The 23,318-nt window shown below is 40.0% G+C and overlaps 1 protein-coding gene across 1 annotated transcript; it reads left to right on the forward strand.

Moving 5' to 3' along the window:
* Window positions 1–1,361: 1,361 nt before the first annotated feature.
* Window positions 1,362–22,752, forward strand: me2 (malic enzyme 2, NAD(+)-dependent, mitochondrial). The gene is made up of 15 exons (XM_049579207.1): window positions 1,362–1,521; window positions 7,144–7,297; window positions 11,349–11,482; window positions 11,573–11,722; window positions 12,943–13,018; window positions 13,335–13,496; window positions 13,588–13,801; window positions 14,318–14,415; window positions 14,777–14,890; window positions 15,076–15,187; window positions 15,511–15,653; window positions 15,968–16,070; window positions 16,240–16,310; window positions 16,902–17,000; window positions 18,830–22,752. The coding sequence occupies exons 2-15, from the start codon at window positions 7,184–7,186 to the stop codon at window positions 18,989–18,991; spliced, it is 1,752 nt and encodes a 583-aa protein (XP_049435164.1). The 5' UTR covers window positions 1,362–1,521; window positions 7,144–7,183; the 3' UTR covers window positions 18,992–22,752.
* Window positions 22,753–23,318: the final 566 nt, after the last annotated feature.

Below are 23,318 nucleotides of genomic sequence, written 5' to 3' on the forward strand. Positions count from 1 at the left end.
ACAGCTGATTAAATTGTTGCTTCTCTCAGGGCCATGATTTAAAAACTAACGAAACATCAGACAAGGATTAAAAATTCAACAAAACAATGTTAATAATTATTAAACATAAAAAAAATTTAGGTACTGTTTGTTACTTATTGGGGGGAGGGGCGGTGGAGTAAGAGGGAAGCATGTCAGATAATTTTTTAAGCACTGGGAAGGACTTATGTTTTTTATTTTGGGTTAAGGGAAGGGAATACAAATTTAAATGGCTGTATTTTGCATTTATTTTACTGCCCATTTCTGAAGAAACGTGGGCTTATTTGGAAGGCATGTTTTCTTTAAAGATTTTTCAACATACATCACAGTCAGACACTGTAAAAACAGAAATTATTATTATTATTATTATTATTCCAACGGTCCTTAGACACATCATGTGTGACAAAAGCTTCTTCAGATTAGTTAGTTAGTCGAGCCTTCCGCAGGTTCGCCCACTGAAATCTTGTTACGACTTTTACTTTCTATAGATGGTCAAGTCTGATCATCTCCGCGCTCCGCCAGGGCCATAGGGCTGATCCAAGGACCTCACTAAACCATCCAATCGGTAGTAGCGACTGGCGGTGTGTACAAAGGGCAGGGACTTGAAATCAACATGTTTGTGACCTATGCTTCCTGGGAATTCCTCGTTCATGGGAAATAATTGCAATTCCCAGTCCCTATCACGATAAGGGTTCAGTGGGTTACCCACTACCTTTAAATAGTGATTTCATCAAAATTATTTCATTTCCTTTTGGCCAAAAACAAACTATAATAACTAACCAGCATGCACAATAAGAGTGACAAGACTTAGGCCTTTTTCTGTTGTAACAGACTACTTTGTCTTTACTATGTATTTCTGTATGCAAAGCATTGTGTCCCTCCAGAGTTGCCATAGGGCTGTTGTAGGCGAACTTCCGCCATTAGATGTGGCTGTGCTGCTTTGAATAAAGAGAGAAGCGCTGGCTGCTGAACACCTTATCTCGACTCCTGTCCGTTTATTGCATTATTAGGTGCTCTCATTTAGGCGAACCCAGGACGCTTGGTTACACTGTCTTTAACTTTTCACTTTTAACTTTCAAACATCAAAGGGTAACTTTTAAAAACCTAATAATCAATTTATAAAGCAGAAGAAGAAGGAAAAAACGAGGTCACACAACAGCTATACCTCTCTTCTGACAAGTACAGAACAGTCCCCACATGAGATCTGTCTTTTACAGTAATTACGACTGATGGGATTCCCTCAAAAAAAAAATCTTGCGCGTGTTGCAGTCTTTACGGTAACCAAGAAGGAAATCCCAACATGTGATTGGCTGAGCGGCCAAGTTCTTCCACACTGCGTGAGAGTCTCCTCACAGCCGCTCTGCCGCATCTGTGCCCACACTTAAAGGACAAGCCAGGCGGTCAGACACCGGCACATACACCGCGAAATACAGCAGAAATATGCTTTATAAACAGTAACCTGTCCAACGGAAATAACCGCAGTATTATAATACGTCAGAGCAGGTAAGCCGAGTCGCTATTGCCTTAAAAATGGAAAGTGAGTGTGGGTCATCTAACTTCCCATATCTGAGCCAAGAAGTGAGCGGGGGTCTGAATGAATGACAGCACGTAAACCACCAGGCTATCTGTATCGTGTTGGAGTAACGTTAACGTTACTGTTTCCGTTTTATAAACATTGCTATTGTGGGATGTTTTGTCGCTGAACCGTTTGCTGTCGCAGGTGCTCAAATACCGAGACAGTTTGGTCCGTTATAGTTTGAAGCTAGCTTCTTAGCTTGTAGCACTTGTTAGCTGCATTTGGTCAGTTGCTGAGATTGCTAAGCTAACATCAGGTTAGCTTTGCTGCATAGCAACCTGCAGTTACAGGTTTCCTGACATGTCCATCTGATGTGTCTGTGTAAACGTTGCTGGTTGTTACATGCGCACACTTTTCCTCCACTTCCGACTCCAAACAAGATGAAGATGGAGGCAGAAACATCTAGGGGTAAATATCACTGTCATTTATTAGGTGTGCATTATGACAACATAAACTGGTAAGACTAAAAGTTTTACTGCTCTTACTGTGGTTATTGCGACATTTAAATAATATGTTAGCATGCAGCACATCAGTATTTTAACCAACTGAATGCCAGCTTTCACATATCTAACATAGCTATAGATGGGCTTTGATATGAATATGGACACTGTTAGTAATTGAGAAACAAGGTGGACAAGTCTCTGTCAGACAGAGAGAGGATACCTGTCAGCAAAGACACACCCAGCTGAGCAACAACTGAGATTAATGTCTGTTTGTCTAATTGAGGAAACTTAATACTCTGTTTACCATAGACCAGTGTTATACTGCAAAATTTGATGATGTGTTAAAGAAGCCTAATCCTCACACCATTGCTCAGTGGACACAAAAAAGTCAAACACAATGGAGCGTATTATTGCCCATCTACAACTAAAATGGCTATTTTTTAAAGGAGGTGGACATCAGTTATTAACTAGCTCAGTCAGGAATTATGTACTTAATTATTTAGCCTAATCTCAAGGTGGTTTTGTTTTATAATATGAATTGCCTGTTAATGTGTTCAAATGGCAATTAAGTTAGAAGTTCGTTGAAAGGACTAGATGTTGCAGTCCCTCTTGTAGCACCACTTCTAATTCATGGAAGGTTCTTGAAAGATGGCTGCTATGAGGCTTTACCACCGGGACACATTGTCAGTTGTGTACCTTAGCACTGACGGGTGTTTCGGCCATTTAACACAAGACACCCTCCACTGAGGCAGGCCCACCACAGGTTGATCAAGCCTGGATGTGTGTCCCGGGGTTAGCTGTTTGCCTTAGAGGCCCAGATGGTGTTGTTTCTCTTCAACCACAGCCAATGACTCGTCCTCTCAGCGGTGTTGGCCAGCTCTTTAATGGCCTGTCTGTGAGCCTGTCCCCTGACTCCAACCTCCCTAAGGAGCTTTGCTGTTGTACTGGCTACAAAGCCCCTACACCCCTCCACTGGGCGCACCTTTACTTTCCAGCCTCTGTCCTCTGCCTCAGCTGCTAAGATGGAGTACCGCAGCTTCTTGCGCTCATACGCTTCTTCCATGGCATCCTCCCAGGGGACTGTCAGTTCAATGATGTAAACAAGCTGGGAGGAATTAGACCAAAGGACAAGGTCTGGTCGCAGAGTGGTCGTCGCGATCTCCGGTGGGAAAATGAGCCTCTGATCCAAGTCGACTCTAAACTGCCAGTCCCTGGCTGCATTCAGTGGGCCCAGATCAGGGGTTGAGGGGTGGGTCCTCAGCTTGACAAGAATTATACTCTGATCCTGGTAAAAATTAACCTCTAAGACCACAGAAAGTTGAAAGTATGTGGTTGTGCTTGTTAGACTAACAGATGATGCATTGTGTATATACCAGAGTGCTGTCTCCTCGTTGTTAACTAATTTCCTGTATGAAACCCTTTGTTATTAAATTATGCCTGCTTCAGTCAATACAGACATTGTTTGTACACATTATTTCCATATTAAGAAGACCTCCAGACACAGTAATGCAAGACTTAATAGTCTGGCTAGATTGTGTCCTGTTGGCTTGAAGCGAAAATTTACTAATCATACTGTATGTGACACATTAAATGTCTGATTTCAGCTGGCATTGAATTGTACAACTCTAAGTGGTGACCATGAAGCCTACAGTTTATCCACACAGGTGTGGTACTCGTGAGTACTTAGATTAGTCAATTTCCTGCCTTGGCTAGATGCTTTATCATGTGGAGATATCAGAACAAGCTAAGAATAATTAGTTCACTATATATTGATTGAGATAATAAAAATGTAATTACATAATTCTAGATAGGTTGGTTCAGTGCTTTTATTAGCTATGCAAACATTTGCAGTTACAAACAGTCCAGACCAGTTCCTGGCTGTGGACAGTGTCCAAGGAGTGTATTCACACTAGTTGTTCCAGCACTGATACAAAGCTGGCTCGTTACTGTTTCTGTGGCAGAGTTTTTGTGACTTGCCAGACACAAAAAGTATGAAACAAGCAGCTCCCACGCTGATTAAGTCACCTCATCAAGTGTTCAAGCTTTATGTGTTTTTTATGTGGGAAAGATAAATGAGATGAAGACACTAGGAATTATTCTTGTTCAGTGTACAACACAAAGACTGGACTTCTCTGAGGCTGCATGGAGGCTGAACATCTAATCAACAGAGAATCAAAATCTCTCATGATTGTTGGTGCTGCTTATTTTGGCCCGGGCTTTGATGCCGCTTTCTAGGCAGTGTTTCCTGGAAGTGTTGTAAGCCAAGGCTCGACCAGCTGGCTATGCTCGTAATTTCTTTCATCAGATACTGTGGTCAAAGCGAGGGGCATATGATCAGATCATAGTGCTGCCTCTGATTCTGTTTTTTCTCAAGCACGGCCTAATGGAAAATCGCACCCATTACAAGACATTTTTAAGGTCAGTGGTAATTTGTAAACTGCCTTGCTTGCTTCAGTACAGTGTGATCAAGCACAGGGGTTGGCATAAAAGATAACTGTTGCAGGCGCTGTTTGATGTTGCACATGAGTAGCATCCTGTTTGAACACTTTGGTGTTTTTATCTTATCTCCATTTATATGATCTTGTGGTTTTGTGTGGGTGATTATTACTATGATAACATGGGTGAATAATCAGGAGTAGTGTGGTGTGAGACAGCACAGATGAGTGCTGTTTGTCACATTAACTGGCCTTCGGTGTGTTCTTGTGCCACCTGAGCTCAGCTGCATGTTGTTCTAGGCCATAATCGGTGAAGGTAGCCATAATCAGTGAAGGTAGCCCAGATTTCAAGCCATTTTTTTCTAATCAGCCGAAAGGTTTTAAGCAGTATTTTATTACAGGAAAGATAGTCTTCTCTGAAAATTAGGCAGTCTATGGAGTAGACAGACAGAAATACTTCTGAAATTGGTGCTATATGACCATAGAAAACAAAGAAAAAGGGCTGTGGCATTGCTGTTGCTCCAGAAGTAGAAAATTTACAGCTGTCAGAAAGCACTGCATCACACCGGATCAATAAACGCTCCGGCTGGTGATGTAATGCAAGCTTGGCCGTTTTGACACAGGAAACAGAATGGCATCCAGGGGGTTACATATGATCTTGAATTGCAACTAAACAGTTAGCTAAAATATGTTTCTGAGAACAGTTTAAGCAAGAAACAGGCAATGCAGTTAGAGAATCTTGGTCCATGTTTTTTCAGCACTGCCTAGTTTTTCCTGTTTGATCTCAGTATTGTCGGCCTCCAGCAGGACGACTGCTTCCTGTTCGCAAACTCTCATATTACACCAAAACAGTGCACTAAAATATGTTTCTGAAGACATTTTAGGCAAGAAATAGGCAATCAAGTGACAGAATCTTGGTTTATATTTGATCAGCGCTGCCTACTTTTACAGTTTGGTGTGTGTTTGAGAGCAATAGAGAGGGGCAGGTCTCTCTCTCGATCTGTTTCTGTACTCTTTGTGTCTGTGGTGGTGGGCATATAACTCTAGAGCTTAGAAAATTTAAGATGAGAGATGAACAGGAACATCTGGCGGCTGATAAAATAAAGGGAAGTTTACCATAGATAATTTACACATACAACTTTAGTTGTGATGATGCAAAGTTGGTTGAAAATTGGCAAAGCATCCCTTTAATTAGAATAAAGTCTTTTTTTAACAGCTGACTTAATGTCCTCATGTATCTTGTATTTCAAAGCATAACTTTGTTTAGCGATCTGCTTGTCTGGGTCACCAAACTACAAGGAACTAAAATAGAAACTGCATGTGATAATGCTAACGTTGCTGTTCCCTACATAACTTGATTAGAAGGTCAGTTTCACTTCCTCTGGGTCAGGTCTTGACATTAAGGGAAAGCCAAAGGGAATTTGGGCTCTATAATGAAATGAATTCAAACCAGAGCCAGAGTAGAAATGAGTGTGTAACAGTTTGATTGAGAAATTATTCTGGCTACATTTCCTTTGTGGTCTGGTTTGCTCTCTTAAAGGTCTTTCAGTACATTGGCTCTGCACGTTCGATGGGAAGGCAGCATTTACTTCCTGGTTTCATAGAGCAGGGATGACCTTTTGCTGAAATAATTATCATGAATGGGAAAGCTGCTTTTAATTGTCTATAGCTTACAAAGGTATAACAGAGTAGCTTTCACTGACCTCTTTCTGCACCCACCACAACACAGCACAACACAATATCGCGGCCAATCACAGGTCACATGCATGACATAGCTCTCACAATGATGATACTATTCAAGGCCTTTAACAGCAGCTGACACGGTGTAGGGGCCCTCGAGTAAAGAAAGTATGCAGTGGAGGTTGTTGGTGTGGTATTATTTTAGGATATTCTGCCATCAGGTACAGTTTTGTATATTTATTTATGAGCTTTTTTAAATCTCCTTCACTCCCAAAATAGGATAAAGCAGTTATTCCTTCAGGTATGCTCTGTAGATGCCACATAGTATGTCACACATAGATGCATGTTATCTGCCTCTATTCGCATCTTTCTGATCTGTCGACTGATGTCACCACAGTTTTACTTGTTCTCTGTCTTCATTTGGAGCTCACTGTGGAGGATTATGACAATCTTTCAAAGCTTTGTTTCTCAGACGCACTAAATCACATCAGTCCACATCCAGATTAATGACTTGCCGTTGCAGTCAGCAGTTGTAATCCTTTAGTGTGGGATTGTCCACACACACCAAGTGCATTCGAAGGCTTCTGTGATTAAGTGTGTGTGTGTGTGTGTGTGTGTGTGTGTCAGCAGGTCAACAGTCTTTGCTGCTGATAGCTTAATGTCACACCAAGGTGCGATAAGGGTCTAATGATGTCACGTTCAAAGGTTGTGGCAGAGGTTCACGTCCTGACTGTCAGAAACAAGAATGGCTCAACCTTTAAGTGATAAATATGAACCTGTTGACACTGAAGAATTGTTTCACATGTGTTTGCACCATAAACATTCAAAATGACGCATGGATTTTTCCAGTTTATTCAATGTCCCAAAACAGCTATGGCCAAATTTTTAATCAATTGTAAATCTCCCAAGCAGGAGGATGAAGATGGAAATAGATGTTGCAGCAAAACAGTAGGTTATTTGTTAACTTTGTTTCTCTTTCCTGCCTCACCAGCTTTCCACCAGTGGACCTTCCAGACCAGTGACTGTCAGCCATGTTGTCCAGGTTGAGGACGACCTGGTCCTTGAGGCCGTGCGTCTCTGTTTGCAGATGGGCACACACCAAAGAGAAGGGCAAACCTCTCATGCTCAACCCTCGCACCAACAAAGTGAGTGGATCGCTGAAATCATGTCCATGTGTCAGCATTTAAAAAGACATAGTGGCTAAACAGATGGCAGCTTTATTAACACGTCTCGCTGCATGTCAGCTCATTTGTGCTGGATTTGTGCCAAATATGCCACGTTATAAAGTAGGCTAATTGGCTTTGAGTGTGGAAAATAATTGTAATGCATGACAATATCATAATATTTTTTGGTTACGATAGATAAATGAATATCAAGAAATGTACTCTACGTAAATCATAACAGGAATACAATATAAAATGATGTCTATTTAAAAACTGTCTGCTTTTCCTTTTCCTCATACCCCTTGAGGCCCCATATTCAGGTCTCTTTTTATCCTTCCAATCCTCCAACACACACATGTCAATATCTCTGTAAAGCCTGGATAAGAACAGTAGAGATTTGCGTTGTAGTGTGAAGGTCAGGATTCCACTTGAAGGTTCTGATGTGGTTGACAGACTGTCTTTTATGGGACTACTATTTCTATACCATTAATAAACACAAAGCACAGTTACACAGAACAGTGTGAACTGTTGGTAGTCCAGAGCTGCATCAGTTAATCTTATCCCTAAACCAGTGATTGCTTCTACTGAAAAACTAGAAAAAAAAACTCGGCTATTGGCTGCTGTTAATTTTCCCCTGCTGGTTAATATGGTCTACCTTGGATGGGATGGTTTGCAGGTATTAGGAAGCTAATTTATCATGTAGTTTTAATCCAAAGCAGCTGTATTTGTGTTTTCATTTTGAAAATACTGAAAGCCAGATATGAAAGAACAAGTGAATAAAAATCCATCCATCCAACCATTTTCTTAAATGCTTATCCTCTTTGGGGGGGGGCTTTGGACTGTGGGAGGAAGCATGAGTGCCCAAAACATGCAAACTTTGCACAGAAGGGCTCCCTCCTGGGATCAAACCAGGAACCCTCTTGCTGTGAGGCGACAGTGCTAACCACCACACCACCGTGCCACCCATGAATAAAAATGAAAACATATATTCCTGTTTTTTATAACTTCCTAACCAATGACATAGTTTTTGACATAAACATGATTTTTTGCAGTGGTTGGCATTGTTGCCTCACAGCAAGAGGGTCCCTTGTTCGAACCCTTGGGTGGAGGAGCCCTTCTGTGCAGAGTTTGCAAGTTCTCCCCATGTCAGCATGGGTTTTCTCTGGGTACTCCGGCTTCCTCCCACAGTCCAAAGTCATGCAGTTTAATTGGTGACTCTAAATTGCCCGTAGGTGTGAATGTGAGTGTGAATGGTTGTCTGTCTCTATGTGTCAGCCCTGTGATGTCTGGCGTCCTGTCCAGGGTGTACCCTGCCTCTTGCCCAACGTCAGCTGGGATAGGCTACAGCCCCCAACAGAATAAGCAGTTATGGAAAATGAATGAATGAATAACAAATTCTAACATAATCTGCACACTAAAGCTCAGATGACATCACTGGCATTTTGTGTGCATCGAGAGGATTTGTAATTGAACAGTAGCTGTTCAGAAAGCTGAAAAGCATCGGTTGAATTTCTCAAGTTTGTTGGACTTCTGACCACACCCAGCATCAACTGTTGGGTGTGGTGAGAAATGTCTGTTTATTTCATTCTGCTCTTCATTTTTCTTTTCACTGCCTTTTACATTATGTGTTATTCAGTACGGGCTTTAAGCCGCCTTTTGTTTATCAGGTGCTATACAAATAAACTTGCCTTGCCTTGTTTTGCACGTGAAAGCACACCCAACAGTGGTGTCACCTCTGCATTCCTGATGCAAGGTGGGGACTTTGAGTGACAACACAAAACAAAAAAACACAATATTTCATCTGGTGTGAGTTGCTCTGTGTATTTAATACCCAGTACAGATTGGTATCACTTTGTCTGGTGTCTTGCATTCAACAATGTTTGGCTTCTAGGAGTCTCTTCTCAGGTTTTTCTGACTTCTGAAGGCTACGAATGGCATTTGAAACACGAGGCTGTAGCTGGTTGAGGTGATAGAATCTAACTCTGTGCAGGTTACGCTAAACTTAGCCTGGACCACACATGTGCTAAATATAGACTTTCCAGCAGACATAAACTGGTCACAGGCTCGCTGGCTGACAGTCCTGGGTATACTGTACACACAGCAGCTACATATCACATTGAACTTCTGGCCCAATTCTTCATTGTGTTTATTTCATCTATGTGAGTCTAATTTAAAAACTCAACTCAAACCAACTCAAGTGTGAAAAAGCTTTGAGGAGAAGGCCACAGGCTTCTTAATACTCCCCTGCTGTGTGTGAGCAGTGTTGCTGTCTGGTTGTGATCTCTACTGGATGAAAGTTGAACTCTTCCTCGAGCATTAAAAGTCACTGCGTTCATTGTGTATGAAGCAAGCATGCCGGTTACTCATAGGAAGTCTGCATTTCCCAGAGCAGATTTGATTTACATCAGCAGACTGAATCGTCATGACTCATCACATTTCAACAGTAAAGATCATTGGGTTGCAGAAAAAAAATGTTGATTACATTACACTGTTAGCAATATTAAATCAAATGATTAAAATATGTTTTGTAAGATGATGCTACATGTGCTTAAAGGACTGTGATCCCCCATTCCTCTACCCCACTTGATGTTTTAGTTATATAATACAAATTTTCAACATGTAGACGAGGAGAAGATTCCTGTAGGTAAAATTTGTAAGCAGGATAGATGATGATTTGAAGGAATTTCATTAACACTTAAACAATTAAAAAACTTAAACCAATTTTTCTGTCCAATGTACAATTAGCAATTTTGAGATAAAGTTTTGAAAAGGCATGTAACTTTTCAAAACCATGTCAGTTTTATGTGATTTTGTTTCAATTCACTTTTAACAGACAAATCATAGGATATACAGATAACTATATTTAAGAAATGCATATACAAACAGTACAAATATGGATACATATGCAGTATTTGTTTTTTATCTTAGTGTTTTAAACCCTTGTTGTCTTGTTTTCATACTGGTATACCACACACTGTGTTCTGAGAGAAACAGCATTTTGTTCCTTTCCATTACATGTACAAGTTGCAAGATTAACAATAAAGTTGACTTTAAATTTGAAATATCAGCTTTTCAGGAAATAAATTACTTTACATTTTATAGATTAGGCAACTTTTTTCAGCCCTGTTTGGAATCTTCAGTGCATTCAAAATAAACGCTGAACAGCAGAGACGTTTAAATGTTCAATTCTCGGAAGAAAGCAAAAAACTAGTTATCAGAGGTTTGCAGCATGTTGCCTTATGTTGAGAGGAACCAAGTGGTATAGCTGAGTGAAGTGAAACGCTCCATCAGCATGACTCAGCATTTTGCCAGGGGAGCCCCCAGCATTCATCACTCTCACAGAGTAATGAGCCCCTTCCCCAGCCCCAGACATTATGGCTTCAGTGTGTTGTGCCCGTATTTCATTCAGAGACGGGCTAATAAACCTACATACACACACACACACTTATGTACACAGTACACTCCAGAATGTGAAAACACTTTGTACCCCTCCTCCCCCATCCTCCCTTCTATACATGGGGTGTTTCTGCCAAGAGTCCTCCCTATTGGTTTCTTCGACGTTACTCCCCTCTCTTACCTCTTTTCCTTCCTTTCCCCATCTGCAAAATTGCTTTCATGTGTCTCCCCCCTTTCACTCAGAGTCAAAAGGTCAGCCTGGTCTAAGGGTTCATAGATAGTGCAGTGCGCCCTCTGGTGACAGAACTGCATCATAGTACGTGAACATTTCCTGCTGCAAGGGTTCTGAAAATTGGTTCAGTGATTATTTTTTTATCGGTATGAGAGATGATTAACTGATTTTAGATGTGTAACTTAAAGTTGAAACTGTTAGTGTGAAAACAACAACCAGACAGGCCCTCTTTACATATTTGCACAACCGCAGCACACTATTTTAAAACAATGGCGCCTGTAGAACTCAAAAGTTAACCTGTCTTAAAGGTATTTTTTTAACAATAAATAGTTGACACAGCATAGATGCCTACATTCTTTCTGTCTCACCACTCACTCCTCTCTCTTCCTGTGTGTTTCTCCACAGGGCATGGCCTTCACTCTGCAGGAGCGACAGATTTTAGGGTTACATGGTCTGTTGCCTCCTAAAGTGGAGACTCAGGACATTCAGGCCATGCGCTTTCAAAATAATCTCAAGAAGATGACCGATCCCCTGGAGAAGTAAGGACATATTTTGCTTAAAAAGCAGTCATAGTCATAGTATGATCTTCTCTGTTCTATCTTCCCTAATTTTCCTCCTTTTCCATACAGGTACATCTACCTGATGGGCATCCAGGAAAGGAATGAGAGGCTTTTTTACAGGTTGTTGATGGACGACATCGAGGAGCTGATGCCGATTGTTTATACTCCCACTGTAGGCCTGGCCTGCACACAGTATGGACACATCTTTAGAAGACCTAAGTAAGCATGTAGTAAAGCAGGAATTAATATTTAAAACAGAGAAGAAACTTAGGTCTGATGTGTACAAAATTTAGCCTCCTACTCAGGAATTCCATTAAAGTGATAACTGGAAATATTTAAAGGATTTTTTTCTGGATAAACTATAGGCTTTGGCTGGAGCTGTTAACATTTTCTTACAGTGGTGAATGGGTGTTAAATTTGTGTCAATAACCTTGACTAAAATAATGTTAAGAATGTTACTGTGGTGGAGATATGCTTTATCTCTCTATTTTGTTGTGGAGAGAATCTTATCATGTTCGTTTCAAGGGTAACGTTGGCATTTCTCAACGTAGACCCTACTTTTCCATGTTTCTGTGTCTGTTATATCATCATAGAATGGAAGTGAATATATATCTTTATTGTCCAACATAGGTGGAACGTTGTCTTCTGCTCTCCAAACATAAAAGACAACATTATATAAAGCAGACAAATATTCAGTAAGACAGGCATGTGGTTTAAAACTCGTCACTCAGTCACTTTGCTGAGTTAAGGATACTGATGGCACTTTGGATGAAGGACTTCTTGAATACATTTTTAGGTGCTAGAGACTCTAAAGTGCCTCCCGGAGCTCAAGTGCTCAAACTGGCTAAAGAGAAAATGGGAGCTATCTGCCAAGATAGTCCTCGCTTTCCTCCACGTCCTCTCTGTAAAGAGCTTGGGTCAAGGGCTTTTGTGGCTTGCCAACTATTTTACTTGCCATATAACCCTTGAGAGTTTATTCTTGGATGTACAGTTAAGGTGACTGAACTAACACCAAGGCCACTGAGTAAAACACGTTCTCAAAAACTATCTTGGTTCCATTGTTTTAACAATCACCAGCTCTGGTTTGGGTGAAATAAACCTTTAATTGATGTACATGCTAAAACTGTTTATATAAATGGAGTCTGGTAACTTTGGGCACTTTTATGGTTAAACTAAAAGGTTCTTACTCTTTAACAGAAAGGACTGTCTCTGTATGGTCCTTTCCATAAAACAATTTGAGCCCAGCAGTGGCAAAAACAAGCACTTTTAGTGGCCTTAAATTGACTGAGTGGTTACAGCTTCTCAACGCTGGACCAATTTTCAAAACTGTTGTTCCCATCAGTCACTCATACACAAAAACATGTGAAAATAGGGTCCAGGTAGAAAAATACTTAACTTACCCTTCAAGCACTCAACTGTCATCTTGTTTCTCCCACCAGGGGCTTGTTCATCTCCATCTTGGACAGAGGACACATCCGCTCCATCCTGGATAACTGGCCAGAAACTAATGTTGCAGTAAGTACCTGAACACCTCTTCAAATAATATCAGTGCAAAAGAGTCTACAAGGGCAGTTCATCCCTCTCCACACCACAACTTAAGGATTGTTAGATATCAACTGTGACATCCTGGCTGTATAAATATGAATGGATTAGAGCTATAAATATCACAGTAAGTCAAAGGAAGTCTTGTTAATTGATCCATTACTGTCCACATTTTCTTTATTTGCCTGGCCAAAGTCCAGTTAAGTGTTGGTCAGAGTTGTGTGCCTGTGAAGTGTTAATCTGTGATTTTGCTGACTTATGTCCACCTCCTCTCTTTCTCTTCCTGTAGGCCGTAGTAGTGACTGACGGAGAGCGTATTTTAGGCTTAGGAGACCTGGGTGTTTATGGAATGGGCATCCCTGTCGGAAAGCTATGCCTGTACACTGCCTGCGCCGGTATTAGACCTGAGAAATGTCTGCCTGTGGCCATAGATGTCGGCACAAACAATGAGGTAGGAAGGTTATGTGTGTGTTATTTTGTCTACTGTACGCATGCACATGCATCATCCTTCATATGTTTGTCCTTCCTTGCCCTCCAATCAGACTCTCCTCAAGGATCCGATGTACATGGGCCTGTACCAGAAGCGAGATCGCTCTCAAGCCTACGATGATCTGATTGATGAGTTCATGGAAGCTGTGGTGGACAAATACGGGCAGGACACGCTGATCCAGTTTGAGGACTTTGGAAACCACAACGCCTTCCGCTTCCTCAGGAAGTACAGGGAGAAGTACTGCACCTTCAACGATGATATCCAAGGTTCTTATATAACCCTCCACACAACACATAGAAGTAGTAATCATAATGCCATTAAGTTTACCTATTCAGTTAAAGTCATCAGTTTAATTAGGTTTAGTACAGTTTGGTTGGTGTTTTTTTTTATTAGTTTTCTACCCTCCAGCCAAACTGTTGGTTTCTTTCCATTTTAGCATTTAAAAAACGCAGAAACCTGCAATTTGCTTCAGTGAAATAATCCATTACAAGGAACACATATGACCTTTAAGTCACATTACAGCTGCAAGGTAATGCTGCTGCAAACAGGGAATCTGTGGTGAGTTCAAGGAACCACTGACAGCTTAGAAATAGGTGCTAAACACAAAGCATTAAAGAGCTATGCTGTTTGAAAATCAAATCAAGAAGGCTGAACAACAAGCACAAGAAGCTTTAAAAAATCATGAAGTGAACCCCTCTACCTTAAGACAAATAGTGATTAATCATTACTCTTAAAGGCACAGACTTCCTTGTTTACTGTTGTGTTCTTCTGCATGTTTCCAGGCACTGCGTCTGTGGCCCTTGCTGGTCTGTTAGCAGCTCAGAGAGCCATAGGCAAACCCATCACTGAACACCGGGTGCTTTTCCTGGGAGCTGGAGAGGTAAGACAGTATTTATCAATTGATCAGTTTGAGTTATCTTGGTTTTACTTTGTTTATTTTGCCTCTTTCTCTTTTTCTGTGTGCAATTTGTAATGTGAAAGTCCCCAAGTAATTTGTAAAGGCCATACTGCCCCCTGCTGGCCAGAGCTGGTAATACCAGTACAAAAAAAAAAAAGTCCAACATTGCTTAAGAACTTAAAATAATCAAAACCGTGCCCAACATTGACCAGAATCTTTCTGGTGGGGGGAAGTGGATTTGCTTAGTTATTCTCTTTATAGAAAATAAGGTTTAAAGTTGTATTAAACACACACTGTCTAAGTGCTTTGAATGTTTAACTTGATGCGGTTATTTCCTCCTTAGGCTGCCCTCGGTATTGCCAATCTGATTGTCATGGCGATGATGGAGAGTGGGATGACCCAAGCTGAGGCCAGAGAAAAGATCTGGATGTACGATAAATTTGGCTTACTTGTAAAGGTCAGTGTGTGTGTGTGTGTGTGTGTGTGAGTGTGACACAGACATCAAAAACCAGAACATACATTAAATGGCTGTGTAGCTTCCTGTCTGGTCCACTGTTGATACACTGCATCATTGGTGAGGAGAGGTTTTACTATATTTATATTGATTTACTGTTGCCACCAATGTGCTTTCTGTGACTCCAGGACAGACCGCAGGAAACAGACAGTAACCAGGAGGCATTTGTTCATGACAGTCCGGGGGATGTACAGAGCTTCCTAGATGCAGTCAACACCATCAAACCCACAGCTATCATTGGTAAGGACCTCTTCTTTTTCTGTGTTTGTGTAACTGTAAAGCCTCACAGTACAGTTTGGATTGTGCATTTTTAAGTTAGAGCCATTAATCAAAAACACAGAATCTGAATAAAATAATTAATACGGTCTTGTATGTAATGCCGTTGACTTATTTAATTTTATCCGAGCAGGAGCTGGATCAGGTCACTTGAATATCTACGTTTTATATTTAGGCTATTTATTATTTATCTGCTCATTAAATCATCCTGTCAGGGCTCAGTGTGCTGTGATTGTGGACTCTGCTTGTGCGATAATGATAGATCTCTTTCTCTTTCTTTCTTCCAGGTGTGTCAGGAGCTGGACGTCTGTTCACCCACGATGTCATCAAGGCCATGGGAACCCTAAATGAACGACCAATCATCTTCGCCCTTAGTAACCCGACCACGAAAGCAGAGTGTACAGCAGAGGACGCCTACACACTCACCGATGTACGCAGTTATTTATTTAGTTTTTACAAAAGGCCTTTGCAGACCAAGTCCTTATCCTTCATCTAAAAAAATGCATATTAAAAATATGGATTTGGTGTGCAAAGGCCTCCAATCTGAAATTCAAGAGGTCAAAGCTCCATTGAGTGAATCTGAGATTGGCTTTACCTTTCACTGGCAATACTGTTTAGAAACAGTAATCAACAATTCCTGCTTAGTGTACCTTTAAGAGTTCCTGTGCTGTCAGATCACTCTTCCTGTTATTGTCCTTTTCTTTCCATCATTGCTCTTTTACGCTTCGTTTCTTTGTCCCACAGGGTAGATGTCTTTTTGCCAGTGGCAGTCCATTCGGTCCTGTGACTCTGAAAGATGGCCGCGTCATCATTCCTGGACAGGGGAACAACGCTTACATCTTTCCAGGTGACAGAAAAAAGAAAATGAATATTCATAATTCATACTTCATATTAATAACTACTACTCATATTTGTGTAGATTTCCTGGACATAAATAATGAGTATTTGCACAATATTTGCACCGTTTAGAATAATCATCGGATGTCTGTTTAAAACATGCTGTATGTGCATTGCAGGCGTGGCCTTGGCTGTGATCCTGAGTGGAGTGAGACACATCAGTGACACAGTGTTCTTAGAGGCTGCTAAGGTCTGAATCATCACGTATTTCACAAGTTTTTATAAGTCCGTCTCTTCTTTGAACTTTAAACTAAAGTTCATCTTTACCTTTCCCCCACCCTGTCCTGTGCTTTCTTGCTGACTTTGTCATATATGCATACGCTTAATATGGTTGTAGAAACTCTCTTTAACTCTTTGATGTCTCCTGTTTCCTCTCTGTCTAGACTAGCACCTAACAGAGGAGGAGTTTTTAAAAGGCTGATCCTGCTTTGCTCTTTTTCATCTGTGTTCTTCCCTCTTTTGCTGGCCTGCATTTGACTTGATAGCATTGATCAATGCTAATGACAGTAATCGCAAAATGATTTATTGCTTTCACCATTTGTACAACATTAAAAAGTTTTGCATGAAGTTGGAATGTGCAGGTCGATAATATGAGTAGTAGTTTAGTCATTTCTGTCCCTTGACATAACACTTCTTATATTGTCTTATTCAAACGCACATATTATATTTATGACTTCACACTTGTGTTGCTGGCAAATAATAGTAGTAGTTTTTATATCTCTGTGTTCTTGGACACCAGAAATTCATCTTCAGCCTAAAAGTATTTTTATACTCCTTTCAGACACTTGCAGAGCAGCTGACAGATAAAGAGCTGGAAGACGGCAGACTCTATCCTCCTCTCTCCAACATCAGAGAGGTCTCCGTCCAGATGGCTGTCAAGGCAAGTCTCCTGAAAATGACAGTTCTATTGCTAACAAAACTCAAGGCCCCAAACTAGTTTGTATGAATATTTCTGCTATTGATAAACCTGTTAGTGTCAGTCCAAACCTTAAAGGGATAGTTCAGACTGTATGTAACTGACCAAATGTTACAGGAACCACAATATGTGTGTGAAGCAATGATGTGTCATCAAAATGTCAGCCTCTCCCCCACCCATTCTCCACAGCAGTACATTGCTTAACTTCTGTTTTTGGTATTCATATCTGCTTCTCCAAATTGGGGCTGACATCTGTTGTATGTAATACACTGACTATGTATAAGTACCTCATACAACCCCACTTCAAAAGATCTGAACTATCCCTTTAACTAAATTTAGCCTCTTCTGTCATCAGCTGATTTTTATTTTTATTTTATTTATCACCAAAACCTGACAAGTAACATTAGGTTGCTGTTTAGTTTAGTTTAGTTTAGTTGAGTTGAGTTGTTTTAATCTAGTTTAGTTTAGTGTAGTTGTTGTAGTTTAGTTGTTTTAGTTTAGTTTAGTATAGATTAGGTGTTTTAGTTAATTTTAGTTTAGTATAGTTTAGTTGTTTTAGTTTAGCTTAGTCTAGTTTAGTTTAGTTAAGTTGTTTTAGTTCAGCTTAGCTTAGTTTAGTTTAGCTTACTTGAGTGTAGTTTGGCTTAGTTAAGTTTAGGTGTTTTAGTCTAGTTTAGTTTGCTTAGTTGTCTTAATACAGTTTAGTTAAGTTTAGTTGTTTTAATTTAGTTTAGCTTAGCTTATTTTAGCTTATCTTAGTTTAGTTTAGTTTAGTTAAGAGGGGACAGTGCAAATTAATAAATACACATGGTACAAAAATGCCAGAATTAGCCAAAGGGCTATTTTTCGTCCATAGTCCCTTGGCCAAGATGTTACTCAAGGCTACCTAAAAAAACAACAAAGCACAAAAATAAATAAATAAAAAACAAACCACCAATCAGTGGGTGGTATGGCTTTACCACATTTCCAATTATACTGCTGGGCATGTAACCTGAGAACTTTGGCATACTGGCTCCAAACCTACACCAATCATGGTACCCCAGCCTGGGTGAAGATGGAGGCAGATGCCTGTGCGCCAACATCCCACCTGGCCTTGCTGTACTCTGTAGTGCCTGTCATGCCACAACACACTTCCATTGCTCCCTTAGTCTTTATGTATATGCACTCAAGGGCGGAAATATTTTGGCTGGTAGGCTGGTTCGCTCTGTGCCCTGATTGTGGCAAATCTTCAGTTTCCCCCCTCACATCATGACTCCTTATGGCATGTAAAGGTTATTGTGTGATGTTTTTGCCTCATTCGATTAGCTGAGAGATACATTTGATATACAGAGGACACTTTTTTTTTTTCAGATATTTACAGGTTTGAGATTGGGCTCGTAAACATACAAGTTCACTTCCGTCAATCCCCTAAACAGCAGCCTCTAGATATTCTATTTCCAACAGCTCCGTCCCTCGAAGGCACAATATCTGTTATTTATTTGAAACTTGAATCTTTACAGACAGCATCTCTTGATGCATTGAGAGTGACGTGGCAGGTTGATCTGAACTCACATATCGGTTGATGATTCTTGTAATAGATGTAAAAGTTGCCCTGCAACACTAGCTCATACATTCTGGTCTTGCCCGGGTCTCTCAGTTTACTGGTTCTCCATTTTTAAAGCCCTTTCCAAAATACTTGGAAAAACAATTGATCCAAAATCAGTGTTTAAAACTGGGTCAGTCTTATAGAAGCCCTGGTTTTCTACGTGCCTCTCAATATTCGTCAATGCTAATCTTTCCCTGTCTTGCTGTAGGTGGTGGAGTACGTCTATGCTAAAGGCATGGCGTTTCGCTACCCTGAGCCTGTGGACAAGGAGGGCTTTGTACGCGCTACTGTGTGGGACACCAGCTATGACTCCTTCATGCCAGATACCTATGACTGGCCAGGTGTCAGCTTCAGCCCCAAGACTAAATAGAAGTAGACCACACCCTCTCAGTGCTCTTTGTTTTCCACTTAACTCACAGATCACAGGTATTTTGAGACGATGGTAATTATGTTAGTGCAAACATTAGCTTATGAAAACAGGCAGCAGAGGTCTCTTACTGCTGCTACGTACGTTTGCACAAACCCAGTCATATTGGATCTGTGAGAAGGCAGATTGGAAAGTGGCATTTGAATGAAAACGGCCATTTTCACAGTTCTTTATCACCTCTGCATCACATGTAAACCAGCGCAGCACCTGGAGGGCCACCTGGTGGTGGGAAAAGGCAGTGTGGAAATCTGGTTTCATTGTTGAAACCTTGAGATATATTTTAATTATTATCTATTATATTATATCATATCTATCATTATCTATCATCAAGTATGCATCAGTAAATTTAAGCACTCTATAAATTAGACTATGGTGAATAGTAAACCCAACGCTGAACACTGTGCCTCTGCTCGAGGTAGAGACTGGTTTTTGCAAGATACTGTACTAGAAATGACTCCATGATGTCAACCTTTTGTTAGGAAATGCAGCATACTATTATCTTTGTGCAACCTGTTTTAAAAGATAGTCACTCCTCATTTATTGTAACAGTTGTTTGTTGTGTACACTCCTGATGCAGAGGTTAGTCTTTAGTTAGCACTTAATACTATTGTGACTGTATGTAGCTACATAGAGATTACAGAACATAACGCACATTTATTAACATGAAGTACGGACATTGCCTTTTCTCACATCAGGTGGGCCTCTGGTGGCTTCACTGATCTAACCAATGCCTGGTGTAAGACATAAGGTTTAAGAACCTTTTTAAACTATGCTTAAATCAGGCCACATTATCAGAGTCCTAGTAGAGCAGAGGGTTAAAGCACTTGTCCTTTGTGAGCAAACTAAGAGACAAAGAGAGGACAGGATGTTACTCGGGAGAAATGGAGAGAATATATAAAGAGAGACCTCAGAAAACGGTGTGATTTTATGAAGGGAAAGTTATATCTAAAAACACAAGAAGTGAACGTCCACTCCAACATTGTATTTGTTCACATGCTTTTGTCACATTGTATTTATTTCTTTGAATTTATTTAATTTTATTAGGGTGTATTAAGATGTTTTGCCCTTTGGCTTTGTGAGAAAACCTGTTATCAACACTCCTTTAATGAGTTGTGGTAAAATGAATCCATCCCTAAAAATGATCCCTTTTGCTTAACTGTGATTTTAAAAAAAAAAAAAAGCTGAATATAAAATGTAACCTAAATATTTAAGAAAACTATGCGCAGTATCAAATGATTATTTTCTATTTGGATTATATTTTGTGTACTGTACATAGGCTTTTGTGGAAACTGAGACTGTCTATGGAAAGAGTGTTTATAAAGTTGTGTTAAGTACATCCACGTGTGTTTCGGCAGGTTGGTGTGTGGGTTTTACTCCTGGGAACGGACTTCCAGGCTACGCTCTTATAGTTCTGGTCTGATATGATCATTAACAAAAACTTATAACACAGACACAGTCATGTTGGCTCAGATTAACATAAACTAGAGAGATGGCAACTCTGCCTTTGGCAAGTTTATATGTACAGTATCTTTCAACAGAGATATTCAAAATGCTGTACATAAGACATTAAAAGCATAAAGAAAAACAAGCCAGTATAAAAAGACACATCAGAAAGATTAGCAGAGTAAAATAAAGTAGAAGATACAAAAGAGACATTATAGTGCAGTGCAAAATTTGAATAAATAGTACTTCCGTGCTTCCCAACCTTTTTCCGTAAGGGGCCCTTTTCTATCACTAAGTAAACTGGCAACCCCTGACTAAGTGAGATATTGAACTAATAAATAACCCAAATATTGATGCAATAACTGCAGGAAGTTTATGTAAAACCAGCAATTTGGATGAATTTTAAGATTATTTCCTGTGAATATTGCATCAGAGATGAGTTTCCCAGAATTTTTTAACAGTCATAACATACCCTAAAACTCCAATTAAAAGTCTAGTCCCTATTAAACACCCAGTCCCTTTTACTAGCCTGCTGTGGCTACACATTTTGACAAATGTAAGCCTGTCTCAAATAGAGCCCTGGTCTGGTTGCCAAGCAGTTCATTTTTTTAATAGAAGTTCTTCAGATGTATAAAAGCAGGTTGTTGGCGACCTCAGATTATGTGTCCATTCCTCGATTACCCTGTAAGTTTAGTCCATAAGGGTCCCCAGATCAAAAGAATCAAAAGGGTTTTTCATAGAAATTAACAGAATTACAGGCCTGTTCCAAAAAAGACATCTGTCCCAAATATAGGCCTGTTGATTTCAGTGATTTAAGCAGTGTGTTCAGGTCCTCATCGTGCCCTTATCCTTTATATCTTGAGGAATGATCTAGACTTCAAAAATAATAATTTTATTTAGTTTTACTCACAGATATGAATGCTGAGATATAGGCCAAGTGTATTATTTTTTAAATATTCTTACACCCCTTAAAATCTTAAAATCAAGAAAGCTTCACATGACGCCTTGTGAAGCTTTTGGTGACCCTTCGTATGGGTTGGGCCCCTAGGTTGGGAACCAGTGTAATATCTGATGCTGAAGGGTAATGGTGCCTACAAGATTATTATTGGCAATATATATTTGTTATAAAGAAACTGAGCAATGCCAGGGCATTTATTTGTGGCAGGTTGTTTCCATTAACAGGAGGATGCAGTATCTTATTAACTATAATTCCAGTTATACTTTCTGAACACTTTCCATCTGTATGTCAGTTTGAAGCTTATCTTGGTCTCTGTTAGATCTTTATATTTTGCTCTGTGCTCTGACAAACTGCTGCGGTCTATTGTAGTGACTTATCCAAGGATCTTCAATGATATGGTGTAAAATGTGAGACTTAGACCATACACACTGGACACAAACACACACGCACACACACACACCATTGCAGCTAAAATGTGTTAAAGTCTTCCAGTCAGCCTATTTTATTCATAGTATTGCCTTAGTCACATGTCAAGGGCATTGACAGTATCATGCATTAGTTCTCAAGTATGTTTAAATATAGGCCACTGTAAATTTTAGTCTCAGGATATTGTATTAGGACCTTCTAACCGCTTACATTGAAGTGTCTGTCCACAATCATGTCATGTTCCATGATGCAGACCTCTCAACATGCTGCAGGCAGAGCTGAGAAACAACAGCACTACCAAAATTATACACTGTTTTGTGGTGCCCACAAGCTCACCTGGTAGAGTAGGCACCCCCTTGCCGCAGCGGCCATGGGCTTGATTCCAACCCACAGCCCTATGCTGCATGTCATCCCCCTTTCATGCTGTAGCTGTCCTATCAAATAAAGGCAGAAAAATAATTGTGTTGAATTCAATGTGCAGCTTCGTCTCTGATAGACTGTGCAGCTTCAGGTTGTGAACAATCAAAGTTTTCTGCTTATACATAATGAAAGTTTTATTTAAAAGGACCTATTTAAATCAGTCTCACCTCAGTAAGTGCTGGCTTGTGTGTCTGTCCGGTTGTTGTTACTGACTGTAATTGTCCAGTGTGAGTTTTTACTGTGTTGTGTAAGAAAGTGGTGACTGGCTTGCTCATGTGGTTCTTTTCATACCCATGAGGAAAATTAAGTCTGTGTGTCATTGAAGTGTGCATCCATATAGTGCTGTGTTCTTCCAGTCTGTGTTCCTGAGGTATTTTTTTGTTACACAATATATTGCCTTAGCGTTTGTGCACAGAGAGAATACCTATGTGCAGAATAAAAACAGTTTTACACTGGCTTCACTGGCTGCTTATTTTAAGATTGTAAATGTTTTCTGTGAGTGAGCAACTTCAGGTTTGTTTGCCCTGCTGTTAAAGATGTAGGCAGTGTTTAATTTCACTGCAGGAAAGAGGGAAAGTAAGTTATTTTTTATACAGGGTGTCTACAGGTATCTGACAGTAGAATTTAATGCTTTTTAAGACCTGTTCAAGACACTTTTTAACCGAACTTAGGAAGCCATGTTTTACCTATTTAATAAAATAAAAATAAAATTGACCTATTTAAGCATCTCAGGTAAGCACTGCAGTCAAGTAGTACGTGTGGTCTTGTGCAGAGTTATGGAGTCAGTAAAGTCATTCTACATTTTGCCAACAGGTAAGTACAAGTATGAAATAAAAGGAGAGTGTTAGACTATAGTTTTTAAAAGATATCTAACACTAGAAATGTGGACTTTTACACAGAAAGGCTTCACTTATTTTTACAAAAAAATTAAAATTGGATAAATTAAATTAGATAAAATGTTTGTAGTAGTTACACATATTCAAATTGAAGACTATTTAATGACTGTTAAGGTCAAATTTAAGA

This window comes from Epinephelus fuscoguttatus, linkage group LG6 (genome assembly GCF_011397635.1).
Source record: "Epinephelus fuscoguttatus linkage group LG6, E.fuscoguttatus.final_Chr_v1".
NCBI lineage: Eukaryota > Metazoa > Chordata > Actinopteri > Perciformes > Serranidae > Epinephelus > Epinephelus fuscoguttatus.